Here is a 25,762-nt window from a genome sequence, read left to right as displayed (position 1 = left end):
GGATCGGCTACAAAATAATTTGCACCCAAAGCCCTGGGACCAAAGGATCTAGGCATGAGACTTGCCTTGTGACCAATGTTATCTCAGACGCTTTTTACGTCGGTCTTGTGGAATTTTTTCCCACTTTCAGTAACAATAGTTACGTTTCTGTTTTCAGCAACAGTTTCTTCTTTGTACAGTGGCTTTTGTTTAGCCTTTATCTGTTTATTTGCAATATATGATTTGTCTTCTGCACTGAAGGTGCGTGGGGTAGAACGTTTATTGTTCAACCTAGCGTTCCTGACCTCCTGCTCCCCTTCCAATAATGCTTTAATGTCTTCATACGTTTTCTCTCTGAAGTCCACCAATCCCTGGTAATTGATTCTAGAAGTCCTGTTAAGGAATACGTCTGCTGGGTTTCGTTTAATAACAGAGTGAACGGTATTGTTGTACCGGTCCACTGTTATTGAGACGCGTTCCTTCGGAGTTAATCTATTAAATTCAACAGAAATGCAGCGGTATATTTCAATCAAGGTTGAGTGCAAGCGCTCAACCTGATCGTTGCTTTCACTTCGTTGTGTGGGGGTTTGGTAGACTTCTATACCGAGTGAGCGGACATAGTTTAAGACAAGAGGAGTTAGAAAACCTCTTTCGTTGTCCATGACCAATATTTTTGGTACTGAGAAGTAGTGCAGGAGATCAGTCAGTTTTCTTCGAATGTGAATTGAAGACTTGTTCTTTATCGAAAATAGCTTAGCGAATTTTGAAAATTTATCTATTGCGCTAAGGTATTTTTGTTTTTCAATCTCGAAGATATCTATGTGCAGAATCTCGCAGGGATAGCTCGGGATCGGTGTGGGCTGAAGGAAGGGTTTCGGCGGATGTCTATCGTATTTGTTTAGTTTGCAGGTGTCGCATTGTTTGGAATATTCCCTGATTTGTCTGGCCATTGCCGGGAAGTAATATTGTTCGAGAATCTGCACCCTATTTTCGCGCGGGTTTCTATGGGCTCGCTTTTGTTCCCTCTCAATTATCTCAAAAATCCTATCAGGTACCGTAACATCTTCTACGATTCTTTGTGTTATCCTGATTCGGCACCTTTGGAAGTGATTTACATAAACATCCTGTAAAGAGGCAAGGAATCTTTCAGGAATTTTTATTCCGTTTATCACATTAGGATTGAGACATTCTCTCAAAATAGAAATCAATGAGGCGTTGTCGGATTCGGGAAATGAAACGTAATGTCTATTATAGCCTGGATGGGGATGTTCGAGGCATTGAGGGCGATCCCCGTCCCTGAAAACTATTTGGTTTCTAAACACGTTAAGTGGGGCCTCTACATGTGGAATTAGATCCGAACTGTCCTGATCAGCGGAATGCATTGTCGCTGAGTCAACTTCAGGCCCTACGTTTTCCTCAGCATTTGCATGAGTATCTTGTCCTAAGACAGAAGGAGGCTGAACAATAACAGAATCAGTCAATGTGTTACACTCAGTTTTGAGTCGATAAAGGGCGTCAGCGACTAACCCGGTTTGATTTACCCGGTTTGTATATGATTTCGCAATTATATTCCTCAATGCGAGCTTTCCAGCGCTTCAGCTTGGCGTTGTAGTTTCGACAACTCAATGAAAAGGTTAAAGGCTGGTGGTCAGTGTATATTCTGATTTTTTTCGCCCCATACAAATAGGTTCTTAGGTTATCGAGAGCCCACACGATCGCAAGAATCTCTTTTTCATTTGTCGCGTAATTCTTCTCCGTCTTGTTTAACGAGCGAGAAATAAATGCTATTGGCCTGTCTTTGCCTATGTCCCCCTGGGACAGGACAGCGCCAATTGCATAATTCGAAGCATCAGTTGTCAGATTGAAAGGCTTCTCAAAGTCTGGGAAAGCGAGGACATCAGCAGAAGTAAGCATCTTCTTCAAATCCTCGAAGGCTTGCAAAGCTGAAGAGTTGAGTGTTATTGGTACCTTTTTCGATGCATTAGCCCTTATCTGTGCATTTTCTCCACGGGTTAAATTCGTCAAAGGCTTGACTATTTTCGCATAATCGCGAATGAATTTCCGATAGTAGGATGTCATTCCCAGGAAACTTTTTAAATCCTTCAAATTACATGGGGGTAAAATTGAGTTCATGGCCTCAACATTTTTTGGGTCAGGGCGAACACCTTCGGGTGTAATAATATATCCGAGGAACTCGACTTCAGTTTCGAGGAAACACGTCTTCTCCAAGTTAACCTTCAGGTTAACCTCGCGCAATCTTGAAAATACTTTTTCTATGTTTTGTAGATGGCTTTCCATGTCCTTTCCAAACACAATGATGTCGTCGATGTACACATAGCAAATTTTACAAATATATTGCTTGAGTACATCGTCGATCATTCGTTGGAAGATTGCCGGGGCGTTTTTCAACCCAAAGGGAAGCCGCAAAAATTCGTATTTCCCGTTCATCGTCGAGAACGCAGTTTTGGAAATGTCTGGTTCTTTCATAGGTATCTGGTGGAAACCAGATGTCAAATCAATAGTAGTATAGTATTTGGATTTGCCTAAACTGCACAAGGTTGCATTTATATCAGGAATTGGGTAGGTATCTGAGATCGTGACGGCATTCAATCTTTTGTAATCGATGACCATGCGGTATTGTTTCTCGCCATCAGGTTTGGGTTTTTTAGGAACCACCCATATTGTACGGACTTTTTGATGGCCGGATAACACCTTCCGCAAGTAAGGATAACTTTTGCTGTAAATTGGGTCGCATGTCGATGTCCTTATCTCCGCACGCACACTAGTGTCTACCAATTCGTTTCCATTAATCGGTTGAAATAATTCGCGATATTTTCCAATTATTTCGCCTACCTTTCTTTTCGCTTCTAAGGGAAGGTCCTTGGACATTGTATAATTTACTTCACTGGATATTCGTGCCTTAAGGGGTATTTTGTATTCCTCAATTTTTAAAACACTATTCTTCCTGTCTACCACTGCTCCGATATCCTTAAGGGTATCGTCGCCAATAATTCCATCGAATGTTTTAAGACCGGGAAGGATAAAGAAGGTTATATCGGAATTAATGCCTATGTCTGTAAAAAATTTCGAAGTTATCTTTTCGTTTATATCTACACAGCCCGCAGCTGATCTAACGCTAAATGATTCCTGCACAGGACAACCCTGTTTGGCCACAGTTGGTCTAATAAAATTTTTATTCGCACCCGTATCGACCAGAAAGTCCAGCGGGCGGCCGTCGGAAAGTTTGTATTCTATATATGGTACGCTAGATGGCCGTTCGGTAAAAAATCCTCTTCCTGGACTGGTTCTTTCTCCACATCGTCTGTGGTCACATGATAAAGCCGTTGTTGCTTACGCGGAAAGTTTTCCGATCTAGCCCCACGTTTGAAGGGGTTTGGCCGGTTCATGTAGTTTACGCGCCTACTCTGGATGGACTGGTCTACGTCCATCTTTTCAACGGGTGGTTGCGAAGAAATTGGGTGGCCTGGCTTTGCAGATTTCTGTTGATTTGGGTTTCGCTTTTCGAAAGGGAATTTGCGCTCCTGGGGACGCCACGTTGTCCTTGGAGGTATTGGTGGTGCCCTCGTAGCACCTAAACCATGCATGTGATCTAGTATCGCGTTCATTGGCGCAACAACGCGATTGTCGTGGCGTGCGCTGTGAATAGTGTAGTTGCGGAAATTAGTGTTTTGAATTTCGAGGCATGCAGAATATGCCTCAGGTAGGGTTTTGGGACGTTGTATGAGGAGCATTTTAGCAAGCTCCCCGTTCAGGCCGCGGATGAAAACATCCAAGGCGCGATTCCTATAAGTATCTATGAGGACTTTTGTCGTCTCCTCAGAGTACGTCTCCGTTTTGATCTTGTTCATAATTAAGGAGAATTGGTGGTTAACGGCAGCGTAGAATTCATCAAGCCGTGAATTTTTTTGGGACAATTGATGGAGTTGATACTCTAAAGTGCGGATGTCGCGTTTATCCGCATAATGGAGTGATAGGCACTCCTTAATGGCACTCCAGTTAGTGTCGAATATATTGTACGATATTAGGGCACTGTCAGCTGATCCCCGTACCTTTTGGCGAATGTGCTGTAAAATAGCACGGTATATCGGTTTGTTTTTTACCACCTTGAAGTCAGACAGGATGCTCTCAACAGAGTGCACCCATGAAATGTATTGGACGGGATTACCATCAAAGGTTTGCAATTCTTTCACACAGTCGGGTAACCTGGAGATGTCCTTAATATCCGCCTCCTTTGCAGGAGCTAGCGGTTCCGCTTCCGGTACGGATGATTGGCTTGTTCCTTCCAAAACGTCGAGCCGGTATCGCAGATTATCCAAGGCAGCGCTTCCATTATCCTGCAAGAAAATATTATGGTTTATTTTTAGATATTCTACTTACGCCCCTATTACGTATAGGTTTAGCATTAGCACACTGTTTTTTGTTTTTATAAAAAATTTTTTGGGCTATCAGCCTCTTTTCACTTTATACAGCAGGGTTATTCCCTTATTTCCAATTTCTTGGGCTATCAGCCTCTTTTCACTCTATATAGGAGGGTTTTTCCCTTTTTTCCAATTCCTTGGGCTATCAGCCTCTTTTCACTTTATACAGCAGGGTTTTCCCCTTTTTTCCAATTTCTTGGGCTATCAGACTCTTTTCACTTTGTTGTGCACTTAGCTTCACTGGTCTGCTCGGGCGCCACTTAAAGGATCTGTGATCCTTACACTAAAAAAAATTAAAGGGCCAACTTGCCCTGCAAACACAATAGAACAACACAGTTAAATTTTACAGACTGATTTATTTTGGGATGGTTGTAATTGTAAACACAAACTTAGTGAATAGAATAAGGATAGGTTAGAACGAATACCCCAATACAACTGCCCTCTGCGTGGACTGCTGCTTCCTTTTATAACATTTTGTGTGGCTACATTCTGTAGCTAGACATATGCGACGTCTGAGTGTGAGTGTGGCCTTGACTTCCCGCAGGTGTCTTACTTGGCTGGAATGTGCAATGCAAAAGTCTCACAACATTGTGAAATAGAAATATGCTGACTCCGCTGCAATGTGCATAGGTACTGACTTGGTTCCCATAGATTTGATAACGTTGCGCAATATTGTCATTGCGCGATATGATGAAATGCACTTGCCCTTGAAGCGGGTGTTGTGTTGCAATTATGCTGCTTACAATAATTATGCCAGCGCAGCTGCAGGTGGCCCATCTAACGTGGGAAGAATAATTATGCTGACACAGCTGCAGGTGGCCCATGGGACTGTGGGAAGAATGATTATGCTGACATAGTGGCAGCTGGCTATGGGATTGTGGGAAGAATGATTATGCTGACACAGCTGCACGTGTAAACTTTAGTTCGTGGGAATCCAACATGTTGGGGAGCCGGCAGCGTGTTATATATATACATATGAATCCCTATTGCGGGCAATATCTTTCGAACAACGACGAAAGTAATATACGTGCACGTAATACATATTGCTATCGCAATTCATCTTTATTGCTTTTGTAAACACTCTTCTTAGTACATATTAGGTAGTATTATCATTATACTATGCGCATTAGCATTATACCAATTTGGTATTATGTTACACTCAAAAATAATTTCTACTATAACAACATAATAATTTTAGTAAGTGGAAAAAAAAAGCAGATTATAAGTGATTATTGTAACAATGTACTTTAAGGGCAACCCGTTATGATAATAACCAAAACAGAACTTTATATATATTTTTTGTTAACAATATAAGCAAATTAATTTAAATACCTTTGTTGTTAGAGAGTATAGTTTATATTAGAAATTTAGCTAATAATCCAATGATTTTTCAAAGGTTTAACAACAGTATATTAATAATGAATTTTGAATAAATTTTGTAATTTAAAATGGGAATGCTGACTATCGCAATCATTTAGAAGGCACGTAGGGTTAGCAGGTAAGGGGCCACCGAAATTTAGGTGCGTCGGTGGCCATGGTTTTTGAGGGTGGGCTAAGCACCGGGCGTCGCAACAACGGCCCTTTTTGTTTTTCTTATTTTAATTTTCAGCCGTTTTTTTAGTTTGATTTTCAGCGTTAGTAACCGGCCGTGTCCGGTTCGGTAATTTTTTTTTGAATTTAGATTTTGAATGTTTAACGGTCTGTCCGTGACATCCGGTTTGGCCGGATGTTGTTTTAGTTTGAATTTATAAGCGTTTTGAGTCGGTCTCTGCGCTTCTGTCAGGGTTTTCTGATTTTGACAGCTTTCAGTTTTGATAGGCATGATAGGAACTTTTTTCTGTTTATGGCGCAGGAACAGTAAGGTTGGCAAGGACCCGCCCCAGCCGACAATGACTAGCCACTGTGCACCACAACATCATGCCGACCGCCTTCCTTACTGCTTCCCTTAGAAAATGCGTATCCATAACAAATGAAAGACTCATAGATGAACATAAGGTGTCAAAAGAAAGACTAACCACTGCAGTTTGCGCTAATGCTGCTGGTACACACAAGTGCAGCTTTAGTTATAGGTAAAAGTGCTCGTCCAAGAGCCCTAAAAAATGTATACGACCTTACCGTAATTTATAAGGCCAATTCAAAAGCATGGGTAACGCAAACAATATTTTTAGAATGGTTTACCAAAAAATTTGTGCCAGAAGTAAAAGAGCATCTTAAGAAAATCGGTCTTACGGATGATAGCAAAATCCTTCTGTTATTGGACAACTGACCGGCACATCCAGACGTTCACGATTTTAAGGCAAAAAACGTTATTGTGAAATATTTGCCACCGAATTGTACGTCCTTGATCCAACCGATGGATCAGGGTGTAATATGGAGTTTTAAATGCCATTATCGTAAAACTATAGTGCGAAAACTAGTCTCGTCAAATAATAGAGAAGATTTTAAGAAAGAATTTAATATAAAGAAAGCCCTGTGGTCCATTGATAATGCTTGGGACGCTGTTACTTCTGAAGTTTTGAAGAACGCTAGGAATAATTTGTTATGCCCAGATAATGAAGGTGCGTAGGCATATTTTTATAATTTTATAAAATATTTTCATGCAAAAATTCACCGATGATCAATATTACGGATGACTTTACCACAGAGGATATAGAGACATGGCTGAAATGTGAAGAAAATGCCTCCCAATTTGCTGTTTTGTCAGATGAAGAAATTATAAGCATGGCAAACAGTAAATCAGATGAACCTTAGCGAGACAATGGATTGGAACACGCTGATGAAGAAGATGTAATTATTTCAGAAACCACTTTAAAAGAAGCGATAGAGGCATCAAGCACATTGCTGAACTTCCTGTTTCAGTTTATCGCATACAAGAAAAACATAAAAGAAAATTATAAATTCAAAAATATGAGACAAACAACATTACACGACTTTCTTTAAGAAATTGTATTCTTTTTTTGCTTGAAGTCATTTTTTTGCCTTATGTTTTCAGTAGAAAATTTCATGTATACATACATTGTATTTAATATAAAAATGTACATAATTTTCTTGAATTAATTTTTTGTTAATGTAAATATGTATGTACACCAATGTTCACTTGTGAAATAATAAAAATATAAAAAAAAACTATAATCAAAATTGTTATTCAATTAACCGAGAAAATCGATTATCCGTAATGCTTCTGGTCCCGACCATCACGGATAATCGAGGCCCGACTGTACCACGAACAGTATTCCTGCCAAGATTCCAAGAGCTTTTGATTTCGCCCTGCAGAACTTTTTGATTTTCTTCTACTTAATATGGTAGGTGTCACACCCATTTTACAAAGTTCTTTCTTAAGTTATATTTTCCGTCAATAAACCAATACAATTGCCATGTTTCATCTCTTTTTTCATATTTGGTATAGAATTATGGTATTTTTTTCATTTTTCGTAATTTTCGATATCGAAAAAGTGGGCGCGTCATAGTCGGATTTCGGCCATTTTTTATACCGAGATAAAGTTATTCAGATAAGTACGTGAACTAAGTTTAGTAAATATATATCGATTTTTGCTCAAGTTATCGTGTTAACGGCCGAGCGGAAAGACAGACGGTCGACTGTGTATAAAAACTGGGCGTGGCCTCAACCGATTTCGTCCATTTTCACAGAAAACAGTTATCGTCATAGAATCTATGCCCCTACCAAATTTTACAAGGATTGGCAAATTTTTGTTCGACTTATGGCATTAAAAGTATTCTAGACAAATTAAATGAAAAAGGGCGAAGCCACGCCCATTTTGAAATTTTCTTTTATTTTTGTATTTTGTTGCACCATATCATTACTGGAGTTGAATGTTGACATAATTTACTTATATACTGTAAAGATATTAAATTTTTTGTTAAAATTTGACTTTAAAAAATTTTTGTTTTAAAGTGGGCGTGTTCGTCATCCGATTTTGCTATTTTATATTTAGCACACATATAGTAATAGGAGTAACATTTCTGCCAAATTTCATCACGATATCTTCAACGGCTGCCAAATTACAGCTTGCAAAACTTTTAAATTACCTTCTTTTAAAAGTGGGCGGTGCCACGCCCGTTGTCCAAAATCTTACTAATTTTCTATTTTGCGTCATAGGATTAACGCACCTACCAAGTTTCATCGCTGTATCCGTCTTTGGTAATGAATTATCACGCTTTTTCGGTTTTTCGAAATTATCGATATCGAAAAAGTGGGCGTGGTTGAAGTCCGATTTCGTTCATTTTAAATAGCGATCTGAGATGAGCGCCCAGAAACCTGCATACCGAATTTCATCAAGATACCTCAAAATTTACTCCAGTTATCGTGTTTACGGACGGACGGATGGACATGGCTAAATGAATTTCTTTTTTCGCCCAGATCATTTTGATATATAGAAGTCTATATTTATCTCGATTAGTTTATGCTGTTACGGATAACCGTTATGCGAACAAAATTAATATACTCTGTGAGCTCTGCTCAGCTGAGTATAAATATGACAGATGTGGTGGCTACACCGCCGACGTGCATGTACTCAACCCTAATATTTCAAAAAACGTCTACACTTTCGTTGTAAACTCGCGTTATTGTTGTTGGCTGGAAGGATCGCGAGTTGTAGAATGCTTTATTTTTTTATTAATATAAATTTTAACCGAAATTATTCAAAAGAAAATATTATAGGTATGTATCTTGATGATGTAAAATTGAGTACTTATTTGAAATATTGAAAATTAAAATATTGATAAAACACATGATGTAATAATAAAGGTGATGTCAACAACATAACCTCACTTTTTCGGCAGCTCAAAATACCAGTATTTACGTGTATTTCAAAAGTAATAAATTTGGATTGCTTAATTGTTCGTACAAATTCTTCAAATAAATTAGTTTTCTGCAAAATTTTGTCTACATTCTGTTAGGGAATACAAAGTTACGTTACTCTTTTTGGCTGAACAATTCTAGTAACGGCTTATATAGTTATAATATTTCTAAACGTATAGTAAAAGCTACTACGATCGTAGTAGAACTCAAAGGCAGTTCTGTATGATAGTGTAGCATTACCAGAATAAGCCTTACACACAAGGTATTTGTATTTATGTATCAGGCATGCTTAACCAACGAACCGATATCATTTCGTTACGATAATTAACGTTAATAAGCGAAACAAAATCATTTCGTTTCGTTTATTAACGTTAAAAACGTCAAATTAACGAAATGATTTTGTTTCGTTTTCTGCCATATCAAAACGAAATCAAATCGTTTATGTTGATTATTAATTTCAAACTATGTTGGCGAAGCTGATTGATGGCGGAGTCATTAAAGGTGAAAGCATTAGCCAAGCTGATTGCAACTTTTCTCATGAACTTTGACAGTACGAACATTTCTCAGAGTATTTTTGACATTACCACGAACGAATTACACAAACAAATTACGTGGAGTTTGTGTGTATGTCCGCTCGCTGTTACCACCTTTCGGCTTCACCATGGCTATAGCATTGCCAGCACAATTCAAACATAAATTATTACGTTTTTGTTAACGTTCTTAACGTTAACGAAAGCTTTTCGTTTCGGTTAAAAACGAGATACAATTTATCTTGATAATTTCTTTATCGATAATATTTCGAAGTGTTTCAACGGAAACGGTGGAAATTTTTTGATAAACGATTAGCTTAACGTTAAGGTGCATCCCTGTTATGTATATACCAGAATGAGTTTCACTTTCTATCCACTTTTTATGCATAACCAAAGCGGGGAGTCGTATCTATTTACAGTTACTAACCCTTACTCAATGCGTCCCAGCATGACTGATCTACAGCGTTGGTTTGTCAATTTGCACTGCCAAAACATTCATAAATATATCCAATTACATTTAACCGGCGCATTGACCAATTTGTTAATAGCGTGACTGAACGCCAATGACAGTTTGTCAATGCGCCTGCCAAACTATCAATACAATAACAAATTTCTAAATTAGGTCAAATAATATCCTGACACAAGCAATATGTACCAAGAATGTAGATACCTTTAGCTTGTAAGTATTAATGTAATTATGTATGTGTACAATAGAAAATTCTGTATAAATAGTAAGACATTTTCTACAATAAAGCAATCGCTTTTTTTCGCTCAACTTCAGCGAAAGTTTTTTTATTTATCTAACATTTTTACATCGTTTACAATAGACAACCCTCTAAATTATGCATGCCGAACTTGTCAGAATAAGGGAAAACGTCAACGGGATGAGAACACCTGAATATTAATTTCATCATGGATAAAATATATTACAATTAAAAAGTTCAAAGTAACTTAAATAAAAACAAGTAAGGACGGGACTTCATACCTTTCATGAATGGGGCTGAACAATAATCTTATCCCGTAATCTCCAAATAATCGGATTTATGAGATAAGAAATATATAGATGTATATACCTAAACGATTTTTAAGATAAATATAAAATAAAAAATGGGAAGAGTGGATCGAAATGATTTTTACAGGAAATCTTCTATGATATATTAGAATATATATCACCAAGTTTCATGTTTTTATATTGGAAACTAAGGGAAAAATGGCCAAAAATCTTTCTATCTGAACGATCGGTTGTATGGGATAGGTATATACTATATACAATATTATACATATAGCTCCGATCAAAGTGATTTTTTCATGAAATCTTCTATGATATATTAGAATAAATATCACAAAGTTTAACGTTTTTATATTGGAAATTAAGGGAGAAATTGCTAAAAATCTTTCTATCTGAACGATCGGTTGTATGGGATATATATTATATATAGTTCCGATCGAAATGATTTTTACAGGAAATCTTCTATGATATATTAGAATATATATCACCAAGTTTCACGTTTTTATATTGGAAACTAAGGGAGAAATGGCCAAAAATCTTTCTATCTGAACGATCGGTTGTATGGGATATATACTATATATAGCTTCGATCAAAGTGATTTTTTCAGGATAGCTTCTATAATATATTAGAATATATATCACTGAGTTTCACGTTTATGCTTTTTAAATTGCGGTAGGAATGACCAAAATCGTCTTATCTGAATGATCGGTTGTAAGGGAGATATATTTTATAGTGGTCCGATCCTACCGGATCCGACAAATGTCTAATATAATACAAAAATACGTCATTGTGCCAAATTTCATTGAGATATCTCAAAATTTGAGGGACTAGTGTGCGTTCAAACAGACGGACGGACGGACAGACGGACATGGCTATATCAACTCAGTTCGTCGCCCTGATCAATTCGGTATACTTAATGGTGAGTCTATCTTCTATATTTCTCAACGTTACAAACATCTCACCAAAGTTAATATACCATTTCATGTTCACGAAAGGTATAATATTAATTGAGTCAATATAATTTAAGAACCCTACATGTACTTGCCAAATTTCAATAAAATTGGTCGATTTTTGATCGACTTTTAGTTAGAAAAAGTTTTTTTAAACGGGGTCGCCCTCGGTAGTGCTTTCGCAAGCACTTCGAGTGTATTCAAGCTTGAATTGTTTTCTATTTTTAACTAGTCTGTAAGAAAGCATGTAGTTATCGACATATAAGAATTGAAGTAAGATTATCGACAGCGCAAAGCATTTATCAAACACCAAAGGCATGTCTCAATTGGGTGAATCCATTTTCAAGGGGTTGTGTTCGCAACCCTCTCAAGGGGTTGCCAGCACAATATATAGCTTCTCCAACCCAATCGTCAACCTCACCTAACCGTGGCGAATCCTGTTTCCTTGACAGCCGAGGCTCTGGCGACCCGAAGTTCCTCATGGAACTAGGGGGTGGGGAGGGCGGGATGGTTTAGAAGGGTTAATGTGGTCATATAAATCGTTCCCGAGATGGTTGGGCTAGTACCGTAATAGTGCTTTGTTACCGGAACGTAACGGATCTATATCCGGCAAAGGACCATCAACATCGGTAACACTCCCAAAAGCCTTCGGGGAGTGTCTTTACCGGCAATACAACAACAACAACAAAGCATGTACTTTTAGACTGAATGAATTAAATAAATAAATAAAATGCGCGCACAAAGAAATGACTAGTAATTCAGATTGATATTATTGACAGGTTGACTTAGCACATTCTTTTTAACAGCTGACGACTTAACACATTTATACATCATTGCCCACAGCACGTAAAAATGAAAAATTAAAATATTTTTTTTGTGATCGATGCATTTTGAATTCAGTTTTAAAACTTCATTAAAATAAAAATTAAAAAAAAAAAGTGACTTAGCACATTTTCACATTAAGCTAACGAAATTGGGATAAAAAGGTCTCAACATTTAAAGTTTTACATGGAGACGTAGTGAAAATGATATCGTATATTTGATTAGATTTACCTAAATTTTGACAGTATAGAGTTACCCAATTTAAATAAAAATACCAATAGGACAATAATTATTTTTGGAATTTTATAGTTAAGCGCGGTATCCAGATCATAATGTACGAAACCCGCATTTTTAACGAAAAATGTGAAGAAAATGGTAAATAAAAAAGCAAAATTGATATTTTTAAATAAAATTATTTCAAGCCATGCCGACAAGGGGAAAATAAAAATTTGTTGAGCGTTTTCTTATGATCTGGGTCCGTATCGTGTAATACGATCACGTATCGAAAAACGCTTTCACTCAAACAATAAATATGATTTTGTCAAGCTATTCGTAAAAATTAGAATGAATTGCAATTAGTACACGTAGCCACTATTTAGCATATTTCCTTCATCCGATCCACCATTTAAGAGATATTGCGATGTAAAAAATTGTTTTCGACCAGGGATCGAATAACACAATACCGGCCCTGGATTCCGCGCTTTACGGAGTAATTAACCTTAATATAAGATCATAGTCTACGGAGTTTATGAATGCCATTTTACCTATTTACTTTCAATTAAGCTTCTTCTTGCATTAAAGCTGCCATATTTCGCTCACGCGTCTCTGGATCTTCGTCCTTATGCGTGGTTGAGTGTAACCGTAGCTCCGAAGCCAAACGAAAAGCTAAGGGACAAGATTCACATCTGTGAATATTATCACCTAGATGTACACGTAAATGCGTATTCCGGTTGTGTTTTGTCGTAAAGCACCGGTCGCAGTATTTGCATTTATATGGTTTTTCACCGGTATGAGTACGCATATGCTCCCTTAGGGATGTAGCTTGTGTAAATCTATTTAATACAGGCAGAACATAAAGTTAGAAAAAATTTGGTGAAATATATTAAGACTAGGATTTTTATGATAACTTACCGATTTTCACAAACATCACATTTATGGGGTTTTTCGCCGCTATGACTTCGTTCATGTCTATTAAAGTCCCATGTTGTTTTAAATTGTTTGCCACAAATATCGCACGAGTATTGGTAGTTTTTGTCACGTATGTTTTTGTTTCTGAAAAAAAACGAGCTTATTTTTTGATATTAAAATGAAGCGAAGATTTGAATTTTGTAACTAAACTAACTATTTTTTGGCTACTAAAAAGTCGAGTATGTTCAAATTTAAACACGGTCTTAAAACTTTTAGTATTTTTAGGCCCACTTGCAGAACTGCAAGTTATTTTTTTTAGCTAAGAGCTAATGTAAACTTTAAAATAAATAAAGGGAACGCCGATGAGTAGCGTTGGAATATTATTGACTTTATTGAAGAAATACATTTCTTTTTATACAAAATTTCTTATGTTACACATACGTAGTTACACTAATACTTACAAACTAAAAGGTGTCTACATTCCTAATAGATGCATTCTGAGTCAGCATTTTACTCAGGGCTGTCATGGAATCCAAGTCGGGTTTGCGTTTTGTCGGAATTACAAACCAATATTGATTTAAATTGGTGTCATAAAACCGTATTGGTTTTGCTCTTTTCGAATGTAAATAAAACCGATGTTCGAATCAGCTGTTTTGCGGTGCACCGGCAACTTTGATGTTAATTTTTTTGGCAAAATTTTATAAAATAGTTGTTTTGTGCATTTAAAAAGAAATAAACAAATTTATTGACATCAAAATGGCATCAGCAGTTGTAGCATTTATATTATTGGAAGAACAAAGTTGCGAGAAGTTGAGAGATCGCAGCAATCCATTTGAGTTTCCAGAGACAGCGTAATTAAAAATATTTCTTAACGTGGGTTTCTAAATATTTATAGTGTATTTGCAGTTACATTGCATACTATCGCATAAACAAAGAGGCTTTCCGAATGGTATTGGACACCATTGAAGGACGCTTAACTCGCTCGAAAGTTCTGCAACTAGCAGTTACGTTACGATTTTTAGCTGAAGGACCCTATCAAAGATCAATTTGCAAGGATTCTAGCATGAGTGTAGGTAGAAGCACAGTGTCAACGATTTTAGATGATGTGCTTCGTGAAGCCCTTCGCAATATCTTGACCATAAATTCAGTCAAAATACTGTTTTGCATTGCATTTTTATGTTTTTCCCTATTAAGAATGAAAACATATGTAAATTTACATTTATTTTTATAAAATAAACCTTTATTTACTTACATTTTTAGAAAATACTCAACTGCAAGAGAAATACAACTAGGAAAAAAATTAAATCCAACAGTATTTAACTGATTTGATTGTTTCCGATAGCAAAATCGATATTATCGGATTCTGTGACACCTAAAACCAACACTAATTCCAATTCGAACATTAAACCGATAACATTGGATTTTATGACACCAAAGTAATTATTTTGTCGTTTTTAAATCCGATTCCGAGAACAATTGGATTCCATGACAGCCCTGACTATGACCTAATTTTAGATATTTGTTATTATGTACATATAAATATTTTGGCACGCACTTTGACAAACTGTTAATGACGTTCAGTCATGCTGATTAGTGAGTTGGTAAATGTGACAGTCAAATAGAGTTGACGAATGTAAACACACATGGGTCTTGCTGTCGGCATTTGTATATGATGTTGAAATCCCGCTGTGTTGGGTTGAACATAATTTATGTGGGTCGATGTAATTTGACCGATATTTTTATACGCATAAAAAATGCATTTTCAAAATTTTTTTAAAAATGTATAAGTTTAACCCCTCATGATTGAATGATAGAAGGTGACGGATGTAAGCAATTTCTCGCTCTAACGTCGCCATCTTGAACGCCCTTACAAGCAAGAATGTGGTCGATTTACAAAACTCCTTTTTTATTCAGAGGAAAAAAATGTATGTAAAACGTTTTTTCTGAAAAAATATACAAATAAATAAGGCCCAGCACGGGGATTATGGTTACATTACATCTTTGTACAATGATCCCATTGATCTAAAAGTGAGCCGCCCATGATGATAATTTCTAGGTGAATGGCTATTAGAATATTTTCTACCGTGTGAGATGGTCGTGCTATACCCGGAAAAGGACTATCAACACCCAACATTCCTCCAAAGCATTTGGGGATTGTTTTTGTCGTTAAAGAAACAACGTGCGCCATATAATGAAGACGTTATGCTCGTTAAAACATACACATGCAGCTCGCTTGGTATCTTTACTGTCAGCGAAGGCTTGGCCAGATGTTTACACGATCTTTTCGGCTTCGGCGCACTGCCAAAAGTTCGCCGCAGCGTCGAAACCAATGATAGGTTGCCAAAACGGATCTTCTCACAGCTCAAACAATTCAGTTTTAAGGGATCAAGACTAAAGCCAGAACCTCAATTAATATTCCACCAAATTAGTATACATCCTGCCTTGTCCGTCCTCCTGTTGAGTGTTGAATTACTTTTCTCATCATGTAATACATTAAAAACTACTTTAATACTCCAGAAGAGGAGTAGACTGTTAACACACATCCAAAAATGTCAAGAGAGTTCAAAAGGCACGTTTTGACCTCGGCACCAATAATCTGAACAATAACCCCGGGCCGTTCCAAAACCCGGGGTAGGATCCAAGACTCTTTTTCGAAGCACACTTTTGTGCATACATTTTTTTTCTTGCAAATATCTTTTGGCATCAGTGAAATATTTCAGGTTATTGATACCGAAGTAAAAACATGTCTTTTGACGCCTCTGCAGGCATTTTTGGTCGTTTATAAGCATTCGACCCCTATCCTAGAATATTACCAGCAAGATTGATGCGTTCAAAATAAATTTATAAGCTGCAAACATTTCAGAATTTAAAAAAGCAATCTTCATTTCATAATTTTTGAGATGAAATTGCGAAAAATCAAGCTAAATACACTCCCCTCTGTATTTTAGCATTATTGAAAAAGTAGGAATTTAAGTACCTTCCCCATTCCCATGTGCTTCCAAAATACAACGTGGAGCTAAGTGCGGTCGATTTGACAGATGTAAAAACATCATCCACCTTCTATCATTCCATCATGTTTTAGGTTAAGTCAGAGTTAAAAATTTAACTTGCCGTTCTGCAAAAGAGCCTTAAAGAACATCTTCGTATTATATCCAAACCCTCTCTCAGCAAAAACACAGTTTTTCAAGAGCAAAAAACCCGTTTTGACAGCTACATATATTGTGAATTGCTAAAAATATGCAGTACAGTAGTGAGTGATGAAAAATCGCTTTGTGTATTCAAATAAGTTTTGTGGTTTCAACTCTGTTTAATATAGTTAATAAGTCAAATTTAGCTCTGTTATTCGAATTGAAATTATTTTCATAAAAAAATATTGGCGATACAAGTTTTTGCAGAGCAAAGAAAATATTAGTTTTTTGACATATCGTTTATTTTCAATCGTGTTTTGAACATGACGCCCATGGTGGAATAACCAGGTAAAGTAAGCCGTCAATTGTCTCGCTCTAAATTCTTCTTTGTTCTGTCATTCGCCTATCTAAAGATTTTTCACTTGGGTATCGTTGGTGTTGGCTTCCATAAGTAAGATTGTGTTAATCTAATACGTCCATATTTATTATATTTCCATTATATACATATTGTGACGAATATTAGCAACACTAAGGGATACTATCTTCTCTAAGCCAATACTAAGCAGTGAGTTGTATTCACATCAGCAAATCAATCATTATGTCTACCCATATGTCCATACAGGCAGCGGAGAAAACGGCACAAACACATGCATATATCTGAGATACACCCAAAAGTAGGCAATCATATGTGCAAGTATCACTCACATATACACGCGCGTATGAGAAACGTGCATCTGTAGCTATAGCTGGTAATTTTATAGCTGGTAAACAAATAGTAAATTCTAGAAACGCCTAGAAATATGCAAACGAGGAAATCGAAGAGTAGAAGGTTGCAAATAAGCGGAATTGCACTAAATTCGTTACAATATGTTTAATTTGTTCCAAAAAAATGAAACAGGTCTTTATTAAAACAAATTATTTACATTGACGTCATATTCCACCAAGGATCTTTCCCTGTACAGTGCTACTGAAGACTTTCGAAAAATGTTTTTCTCACTTATTTTGTTTTGTTGGTTTTCCGACAGGGTGGATAACTTATGTATATTGGAACGATTTTCCGTCATCCCTTGTCAAATTTGGTTTCGAGACAAACCGATTTCGGCGTTGTGCCATCATCAGTGTCGATTTTCGTACTGATCTGTTGTTGTCGTTTGTCCTGTATTTTTAGTTCTTAGGTTCATGAGCAGGTATTGTCAAAATTGATGCATGTGTATACTTATGTGTATGTGCTGTGTGTTCATTCAGAACCGAGGGTGATTTTTACTGATCGATTTGTGTGACTGACTGAGGCAGGTGAAAGTCCGTAATTTTAATCGTTTGACCTTCTTTGTGGGTTTGTTGTTTTGGTGCGTTAATTGTTTTGTGTTTATTTGTTGTTGCATGTTTGTCTGTTGTACCTGTGTGATTACCTTGTTTCTTGTAAACAAGTTTTAAAGGTGTTATTAGAAGGACGCATGGAGAACCAAAAAGAAATAATGAATAGGAAAATAACAACACCTGGACGACTATGACATATACTGGAAAAGCAACATATAAATTGGCAAACTTCTTTAAAAATACAACATTAACACAGCGTTCAAAACATCGAACAATCTAGGGCGACAACTAAGAACTAACACCGACTCAGAGGATCCATTTAGCAGCCACGGGGTATACAAGCTTACCTGCGGATGCGAACTTAGTTACATAGAACAAACAGGACGGCCAATAATGACGAGGTTCAGAGAACACATTAGATATTAGAGCAAAAAACACGGAATCCAAACATTATACCAGAGTCTAACTTCGCGAATCACATGGTCGAAAATGAATGTTCCTAAGCAAACATTAATAAAACAGTTAGGGTTCTTCACATACAAGCAAAAGGCCGATGTCTCAACGTACTCGAAAACATGGAAATCTACAAACAGAAAACATTCGACGGTAGCATAATAAACGAACAGATAAACACAATTTCTGACACAATATTCGAGCCTTTAAACCTTGTTTACAAGAAACAAAGTAATCACACAGGTACAACAGACACAACACAACAACAAATAAAACACAAAACAATTAACGCACCAAAACAACAAACCCACAAAGAAGGTCAAACGACTAAAATTACGGACTTTTACCTGCCTCAGTCAGCCACATAAATTGATCAGTAAAAACCACCCTCGGTTCTGAATGAGCACACAGCACATACACATAACTAACTATACATAAGCATCAATTTTGACAATACCTGCTCATGTACCTACGAACTATAAATACAGGACAAACGACAACAGATCACAACGAAAATCGACACTAATGATGGCACAACGCCGAAACCGGTTTGTCTCGAAACCAAATTTGACAAGGGCTGACGGAAAATCGTTCCAATATACATCGTTTTTCTCATTCCTACAAGAAAACCAAACATTTCATGTTACACCTTATTTATGCAAATACTTCGCTAAAATAATGGTATTCTAAATATACAAAAAATTTTAACTCACTGTTGCTGTTTTGCCCTAAAACTCATACCACTAAGATGAAAGGAATGTTACACTAAAGAATTGTGATTAAAAATATGTGAATGCTACTCCTTTCGGATCAACATCTTCTGGTTCTATGCCGACTGCCGCTGGGCTAGTCTATCCCCTGACATATTTTGGTAAATAATAACTTGGTTACTGTTGGATATTAATACCAAATTGCATACAATATGAACACCGTGTAATATACTATCCGAACACTTCCTATTGATTGACATTTGCTAATATGTGTGTAATATGTATATGTGAAGAATAATAAAAATGATCCCATTTTGTCTACAACCAAACCAACGTGAACATTGCAGTGGCGACGAGGAAAAAAACGAAAAAAGAAAAAAAGCTAAAATTGGACTTAAAATTTTATTTAAACTAAGAAAACGGGAGAAAAACCAATTCAAGTGTTTGAAATAGGACTGGAGGTGCAGCAATGACGGCAACCACTACCAAAATGATTTATACTCCAAATATCGTGGAGTTTTCGGTAGCAGACAATTGGCGAATATGGCGGGAAAGGTTGGAGTTGCACTTGTTAGAAATTGAGTGCACGAAAGAAGCGGGGAAGATTTCGACCCTACTGAGAAATATTAGCGGGGAAGTATACGGAATTTTGCATAGCGTTTGCAGCCCGAAGCTTCCCAGCGAAAAAACGTACGAGGAGTTGTGCACAATTTTGGAGCGCCATTTTACTCCTCCCGTCATTTTATTTCATGAAAGACGTAAATTTTACGCCGCAAGAAGAGCCGACACCGAAACGGTAGCAGCATGGTACGCACAAGTTAAAAAATTGGCGTTGCAATGCAAATTCGGGGCGGCCCTAGAAAAAATCATTCTAGATAAATTTGTCGTTGAGCTGCCAGAAAAAATTTTCGAGAAATTTTGCGAAGAGGACGAAGAGATAACGATAGAAAAGGCGCTAAGGAAGGCGTTGGTGATGGAGTCGAAGATTACTCAGCAATTAGCTGTAAAAAATGAGGTTAATTTTGTGAAGTCACAAGTGCAAAATTCCCGTAACTACAACAACAACAACGACAACAGCAGCAACAGTCCAGGCAGGCGTAGCGGAAAAAGAACCGGTGCGAATTCCAGCAGCAAACACAACAACGTTGGAAGTATGAAGAAGACACCATGTGCGCATTGTGGTTGGAAAAATCACCAATCAAGCAAATGCAGGTATCGTAATAGCGTGTGCCATTCCTGCAACAAGGTGGGCCATTTGGCGAATGTATGCCAGGTTAATAAAAATAACGTACAATTTGTAAATGTAAAAGAAGATTATGATACTTTCGACTCTGTTTTTAATATTTCACATATAGATCGGAGAGAAGGTGGTAGCCAGTACGAAGTTGCAATCGAAGTAGGTGGTTATCGGCTTGTCGTCCTGTGCGATACGGGTGCGCCGTGTTCCTTGATGTCAATCAAAGGGAAGTGTTCGGATAGCATATTACACGGTGTTCATATTGTATGCAATTTGGTATTACCGTCCTGTAACCCCATAAAACGCACCCTGCCTCAACACTTAGCTCTATCCCTTTTGTCCGAAATGCCTCAAACTCTTTGCCTTTTAAACCTGAAACCGTACCCTCTTGAACACTTTGCATCACTTTTGACAGCACCAGGTCTCTCCGTGTCTCAATTGCCACCTGTTTGTAATTTAACTCCGCTGAACTACAATAATTAATAAAAGTTGACTCTGATGACACCGCTGAAACACTCGTTTGCGAAATTCGCGATAAATTATCTGCGTAATTAATAGACCCCTTGACGTATTTAATTTTATAGTCAAATCCTGATAATATCAACGCCCAGCGCTGTATTCTGGCCGCAGCTATGGACGGAATACCCTTATTCTCGCCAAACAATGTAAGCAACGGTCTATGGTCTGTTTCCAACGTAAATGATACTCCCAGCAAGTATTGTCTTAACTTGGTCACACTAAAAACAATAGCTAGGGCTTCCTTTTCCATAGCACTGTAGTTTAGTTCAGCCCTGTTTAAAGCCCGTGAAATAAAAGCTATGGGTCTCCTCACTCCGCTGTCATATACGTGCGATAACACGCCTGCTACCGCGGTGTTACAGGCATCTGTGGTCAAAATAATTGGCAACTTAGGATTAAAATGCACCAGCACTTTATCTGACCCGATCTCTGTCTTTAGCGTGTCGTACGCTTCTTGACACTTCTTGTTCCAAATAAAGGGAACGTTTTTCTGTAAAAGCTTATATAGCGGAACCATCTTCTGTGCGAAATTGGGTATAAACCTTGAATGCTAGTTCACTAAACCAATAAAAGCGCGTAATTGAGGCACCGAATTAGGTTTCGGGGCGTCGAGAACGCATTGCACGCGTTCTTTATTTTCTTTTAAACTGTCCGCGTCAATATCGAAACCTAAATATGAAATTTTACTTTTAAAAAACTCGCATTTGTCAACATTTAGTCGCAATCCTGCCGCCTGAAGTTTCCCCAATACGCGTTTAAGAGTCAGAACATGTTCTGCGAAGTCTTTGCCGGTAACGGTAATATCGTCGAGGTAACAAAGTACATTCGGAATACCTCTTAACAGACCCTCTATAGTTTTCTGAAAAATGGCCGCCGCGGTTTTTATGCCAAACGGCAACCGCGTCATCTTAAAAATACCTTTATGCGTGCTCCAAGTACAAATCTTTTGTGACTCTTCATCCAGGACTAGCTGATTGTACGCATTAGACATATCTAGCTTAGTAAAAAGTTTCCCACCCTGCATTGACGCAAAAATTTGGTCTATCCGGGGTAATGGGTACTTAAAATCTTTAAGGAAACGGTTTACGGTAGTTTTGTAATCCCCACAAATTCTTATTTGACCGTTCTGCTTTAATATGGGGACCAACGGCGTACCCCAATCGGCACTATCAACTGGTATCAAAACACCCTTTCCGACTAAATCTGCTAATTGCTTTTCAATGGACTCACGCCAAGCCAGTGGAACTGTTCTAGGCTTGCAAAATACCGGGTTGCACCCTCTTTCCACCTGTAACTTGACTACGGTTAAATTACACTTGCCCAACTCGCGACTGAAAACTTCAGCATATTCGCTTTTCAACTGGTCCAAAACTCTATTATACGGCTCTACATAATTAACGTTATTAGGCTCGGTAACCGAACTACGCACTTTCAACTCAAAACCAAAACTACGCAAAAAATCTCGTCCTAACAAGGTTGGTCGATTTGTGTTGGTCACTATAAATTTTCCGTTTACACTCCGCTCTCTATAACGAACTGTAGTAAGAAACTCACCGATAACATCGACCAATTCACCACCGTATCCCGTGTATGAGGTTGAACATTTCCGCAGCCATTTGCGATCGAAAAATTTATCAAAAATTTTGATTGACATCAAGGAACACGGCGCACCCGTATCGCACAGGACGACAAGCCGATAACCACCTACTTCGATTGCAACTTCGTACTGGTTACCACCTTCTCTCCGATCTATATGTGAAATATTAAAAACAGAGTGATGCAAAGTGTTCAAGAGGGTACGGTTTCAGGTTTAAAAGGCAAAGAGTTTGAGGCATTTCGGACAAAAGGGATAGAGCTAAGTGTTGAGGCAGGGTGCGTTTTATGGGGTTACAGGACGGTAATACCAAAAAAGTTGCAGAAGCAAATTCTGGAATCCTTTCATCAATCACACCTTGGCATCGTAAAGACGAAAGCGTTGGTTCGCTCGTATATATGGTGGCCGCGTATAGATAATGACGTGGAGGCTCTTATAAAGTCTTGCCAATCGTGTCAATCAGTACTGTCCAGTCCTGAAAAAAGTAGTTTGATGCCCTGGGCGGCAGCGGAGTCGGCATGGCAGCGTATACACGTGGATTTTGCGGGACCAGTGTGAGGCTTTCAGCTGTTAATAATAGTAGATTCCTTTTCGAAATGGGTGGAGGTTTTTAAAACAAAAGAAATGACTAGTGCTTTCACAATCAGTAAATTGCGCGAAGTGTTTTGTAGGTTTGGTTTGGTGGACACGCTAGTTAGCGATAACGGAACGCAGTTTACGTCATTGGAGTTTAAAACCTTCATGAGTAAAAACTACATTAAACATGTGCTAACGGCACCTGGCCACCCAGCCACTAATGGGCAAGCGGAGAACTTCGTAAAAACGTTAAAAAAATCTTTAGTAGCAAGTTTTGCAGGCAAAGCTAACTTTAGCCTTGATGATGTATTGAACAGGTTTCTGTTCGACTATAGGATTTCTAAACATTGTACAACAAATGAGACCCCCGCAAAATTGATGTTAGGAAGGGAGCTAAAATCGAGATTTAGCGCTCTCAAACCACCATTGGTAAGAGACGTCATAAAAACGAACCAACAACTGTAGAGGTAAACGCGATACCACGTTCACCGTAGGCCAGAACGTAATAGTGAGAAATTACTCGAATCCTAACAAGGCTGGTTGGTCACCAGGCACCGTACAGAAAAAGTTAGGTCCGCGTAATTACATAGTAATGCTAGCGAACGAAAACCGCTCAATAAAACGACACCTCGACCAGATCCGCAATGCCGACCTCGTGTGTGGGGAAGAGGCTTCTCGCAACGAACCGGGTGTTGAATTACCGGCTAGCCCTGCTCAAGTTAAGTCGGGCAGCATGGAGGATCATGGCGAACCCGTATCAAGTGAACCTCAAGAGGAGGTGGAAAACGAAGCTAGGCAAATGCCTGTAAGAAGTAGCAAGCAGAAAGCCATAGAGGCAATGCGAAAAAAATAACAAAATTATATTCTTTATTGTATTCATTAACGTAACATTCAATCTGGTACAGTTGAAATGGATATCTAATACTTTTAATTTTCATAAATATATATATATACAAGTTTAAAAATTTCATGAATTCCAAAATGTAATGTATAATAGGTAGGTATACAAAGCTTAAGAAAGGGGTTGTTGGATATTAATACCAAATTGCATACAATATGAACACCGTGTAATATACTATCCGAACACTTCCTATTGATTGACATTTGCTAATATGTGTGTAATATGTATATGTGAAGAATAATAAAAATGATCCCATTTTGTCTACAACCAAACCAACGTGAACATTGCAGTTACATTGGTAATATATCATGAATTCAACTGTCAAGAGTTTTTGGGGGATATTCTGATTAACTCTGTTATTATACCCCTCAACGACAAATAAATAAAGCAGATGAACATTTCAATGAAATTTTAGGGATGGAAACACATTTAAGAGTATAACGATCACTTCCAAGTGTGACTGTAAACCTTTTCATCGAATCCGAAACACATTTAGTAAGTACCGCAAAAGGCAGAAAGGTTCAAATAACTAATTGACGTACATATGTACTATATATTGTAACGAATTTACGTGCAAATCCTCTTATTTGCAATCCTCTGCTAAGTTCGAATCACTAAACTGTTGAATAAATAACTCCAATTTGTAATAATGCAAAATGGCCTTTATTAAAGTACTTCACAATAACACTCAAACTGTGCAACGAATAGCTTGCTTAATGACCAAACTGATTGATAGCTCAAATGAAACTCTACTATCCAAAATAATACTGCTCTTGCTCGCTAGATAGCGTCTTAGTCGAAACTGCTTGACAACTCAAATCAAACTGAATTCCAGCGCCTCTACAATTCGCAACTTCTAGGCGCTTCCAGAATCTACTAGTCCAGCAGCTCTCAAACTTCTCAGCTGTAACTACAATTGCACAATTTTATAGTTTTTCTCATTGCATACTTATAGAAGTATCTCAGATATATGCATGTGTTTGTGCATTGACTCTCCGCTGCTCGTATACGTACATGGTACATATGTGTAGACGCAATTATTGTTTCGTTTATGTAGATACATAATGATTAATCTATGGATGTGAATTCACGTCACTGCTTAGCATCGGCTTAGAGATGGCAGCACTCCTTAGTTTTGCTAATATTCGTAACAATATGAATAACACATCTTTATTTTATGTCCGGTTTTTCAATGAAAGTTTCAGCTGTAGTTGAAATTGAGGTCAGTTTACTTTTGCCGCATCCATTGAATTTTACTGCTCATCACAGTTTAAGTGGCCAAATTGAATTTTTTTATTTTTATTCGATCCAAATAGTAATGTAAGCTCCCACTGGTCCTTTATATTCCCTTTTGAATTAGCGTTAGGTGGCCCTGATATGCTGAAAAAAGCAATTTCTTTAATGGCTTTCGTAGAAAGGTATTTATTTTTCTGCTCCTATTTCGTACATCTTCTGTCTTTTTTTATTTACATCACCTGGTGATCCAACCATGACCAAAGGCTGCACTCATTTGAAAACATTTTTGTTTCATTCAATTACTTCATTCTTTCTTCGAATGAGTTGAGGAGTGCAGTCTTTTCTTCCACTACTGAATGAAGACTTGGTTAACTTTTAAGCCTAATTCCTAAACAAGGGATGAATGAATGAAGAA

The 25,762-nt window shown here is 37.6% G+C and overlaps 1 protein-coding gene across 5 annotated transcripts in view; it reads right to left on the bottom strand.

Moving 5' to 3' along the window:
- The window catches only part of LOC137244544 (zinc finger protein 141-like), a 128,856-nt gene that overhangs the window by 23,478 nt on the left and 79,616 nt on the right, over positions 1-25,762 (bottom strand). For 3 of the 5 annotated variants that reach the window (XM_067773653.1, XM_067773655.1, XM_067773654.1), the window contains exons 6-7: positions 13,680-13,835; positions 13,313-13,600 (exon numbers count right to left, since the gene is read on the bottom strand). In XM_067773653.1, coding sequence (XP_067629754.1) covers positions 13,327-13,600; positions 13,680-13,835 — 430 coding nt within the window. In that variant the 3' untranslated portion in view covers positions 13,313-13,326. Of the gene's footprint in view, positions 1-13,312; positions 13,601-13,679; positions 13,836-24,740; positions 25,492-25,762 lie in introns of those variants that run through there. The other 2 variants (XM_067773656.1, XM_067773657.1) reach the window with 2 other exon arrangements.

Source organism: Eurosta solidaginis, chromosome 3 (genome assembly GCF_040869045.1).
Source record: "Eurosta solidaginis isolate ZX-2024a chromosome 3, ASM4086904v1, whole genome shotgun sequence".
Taxonomy (NCBI): domain Eukaryota; kingdom Metazoa; phylum Arthropoda; class Insecta; order Diptera; family Tephritidae; genus Eurosta; species Eurosta solidaginis.
Note: the sequence above shows the minus strand (reverse complement) of the source record. Positions and strands in the feature narration are given on the sequence as shown.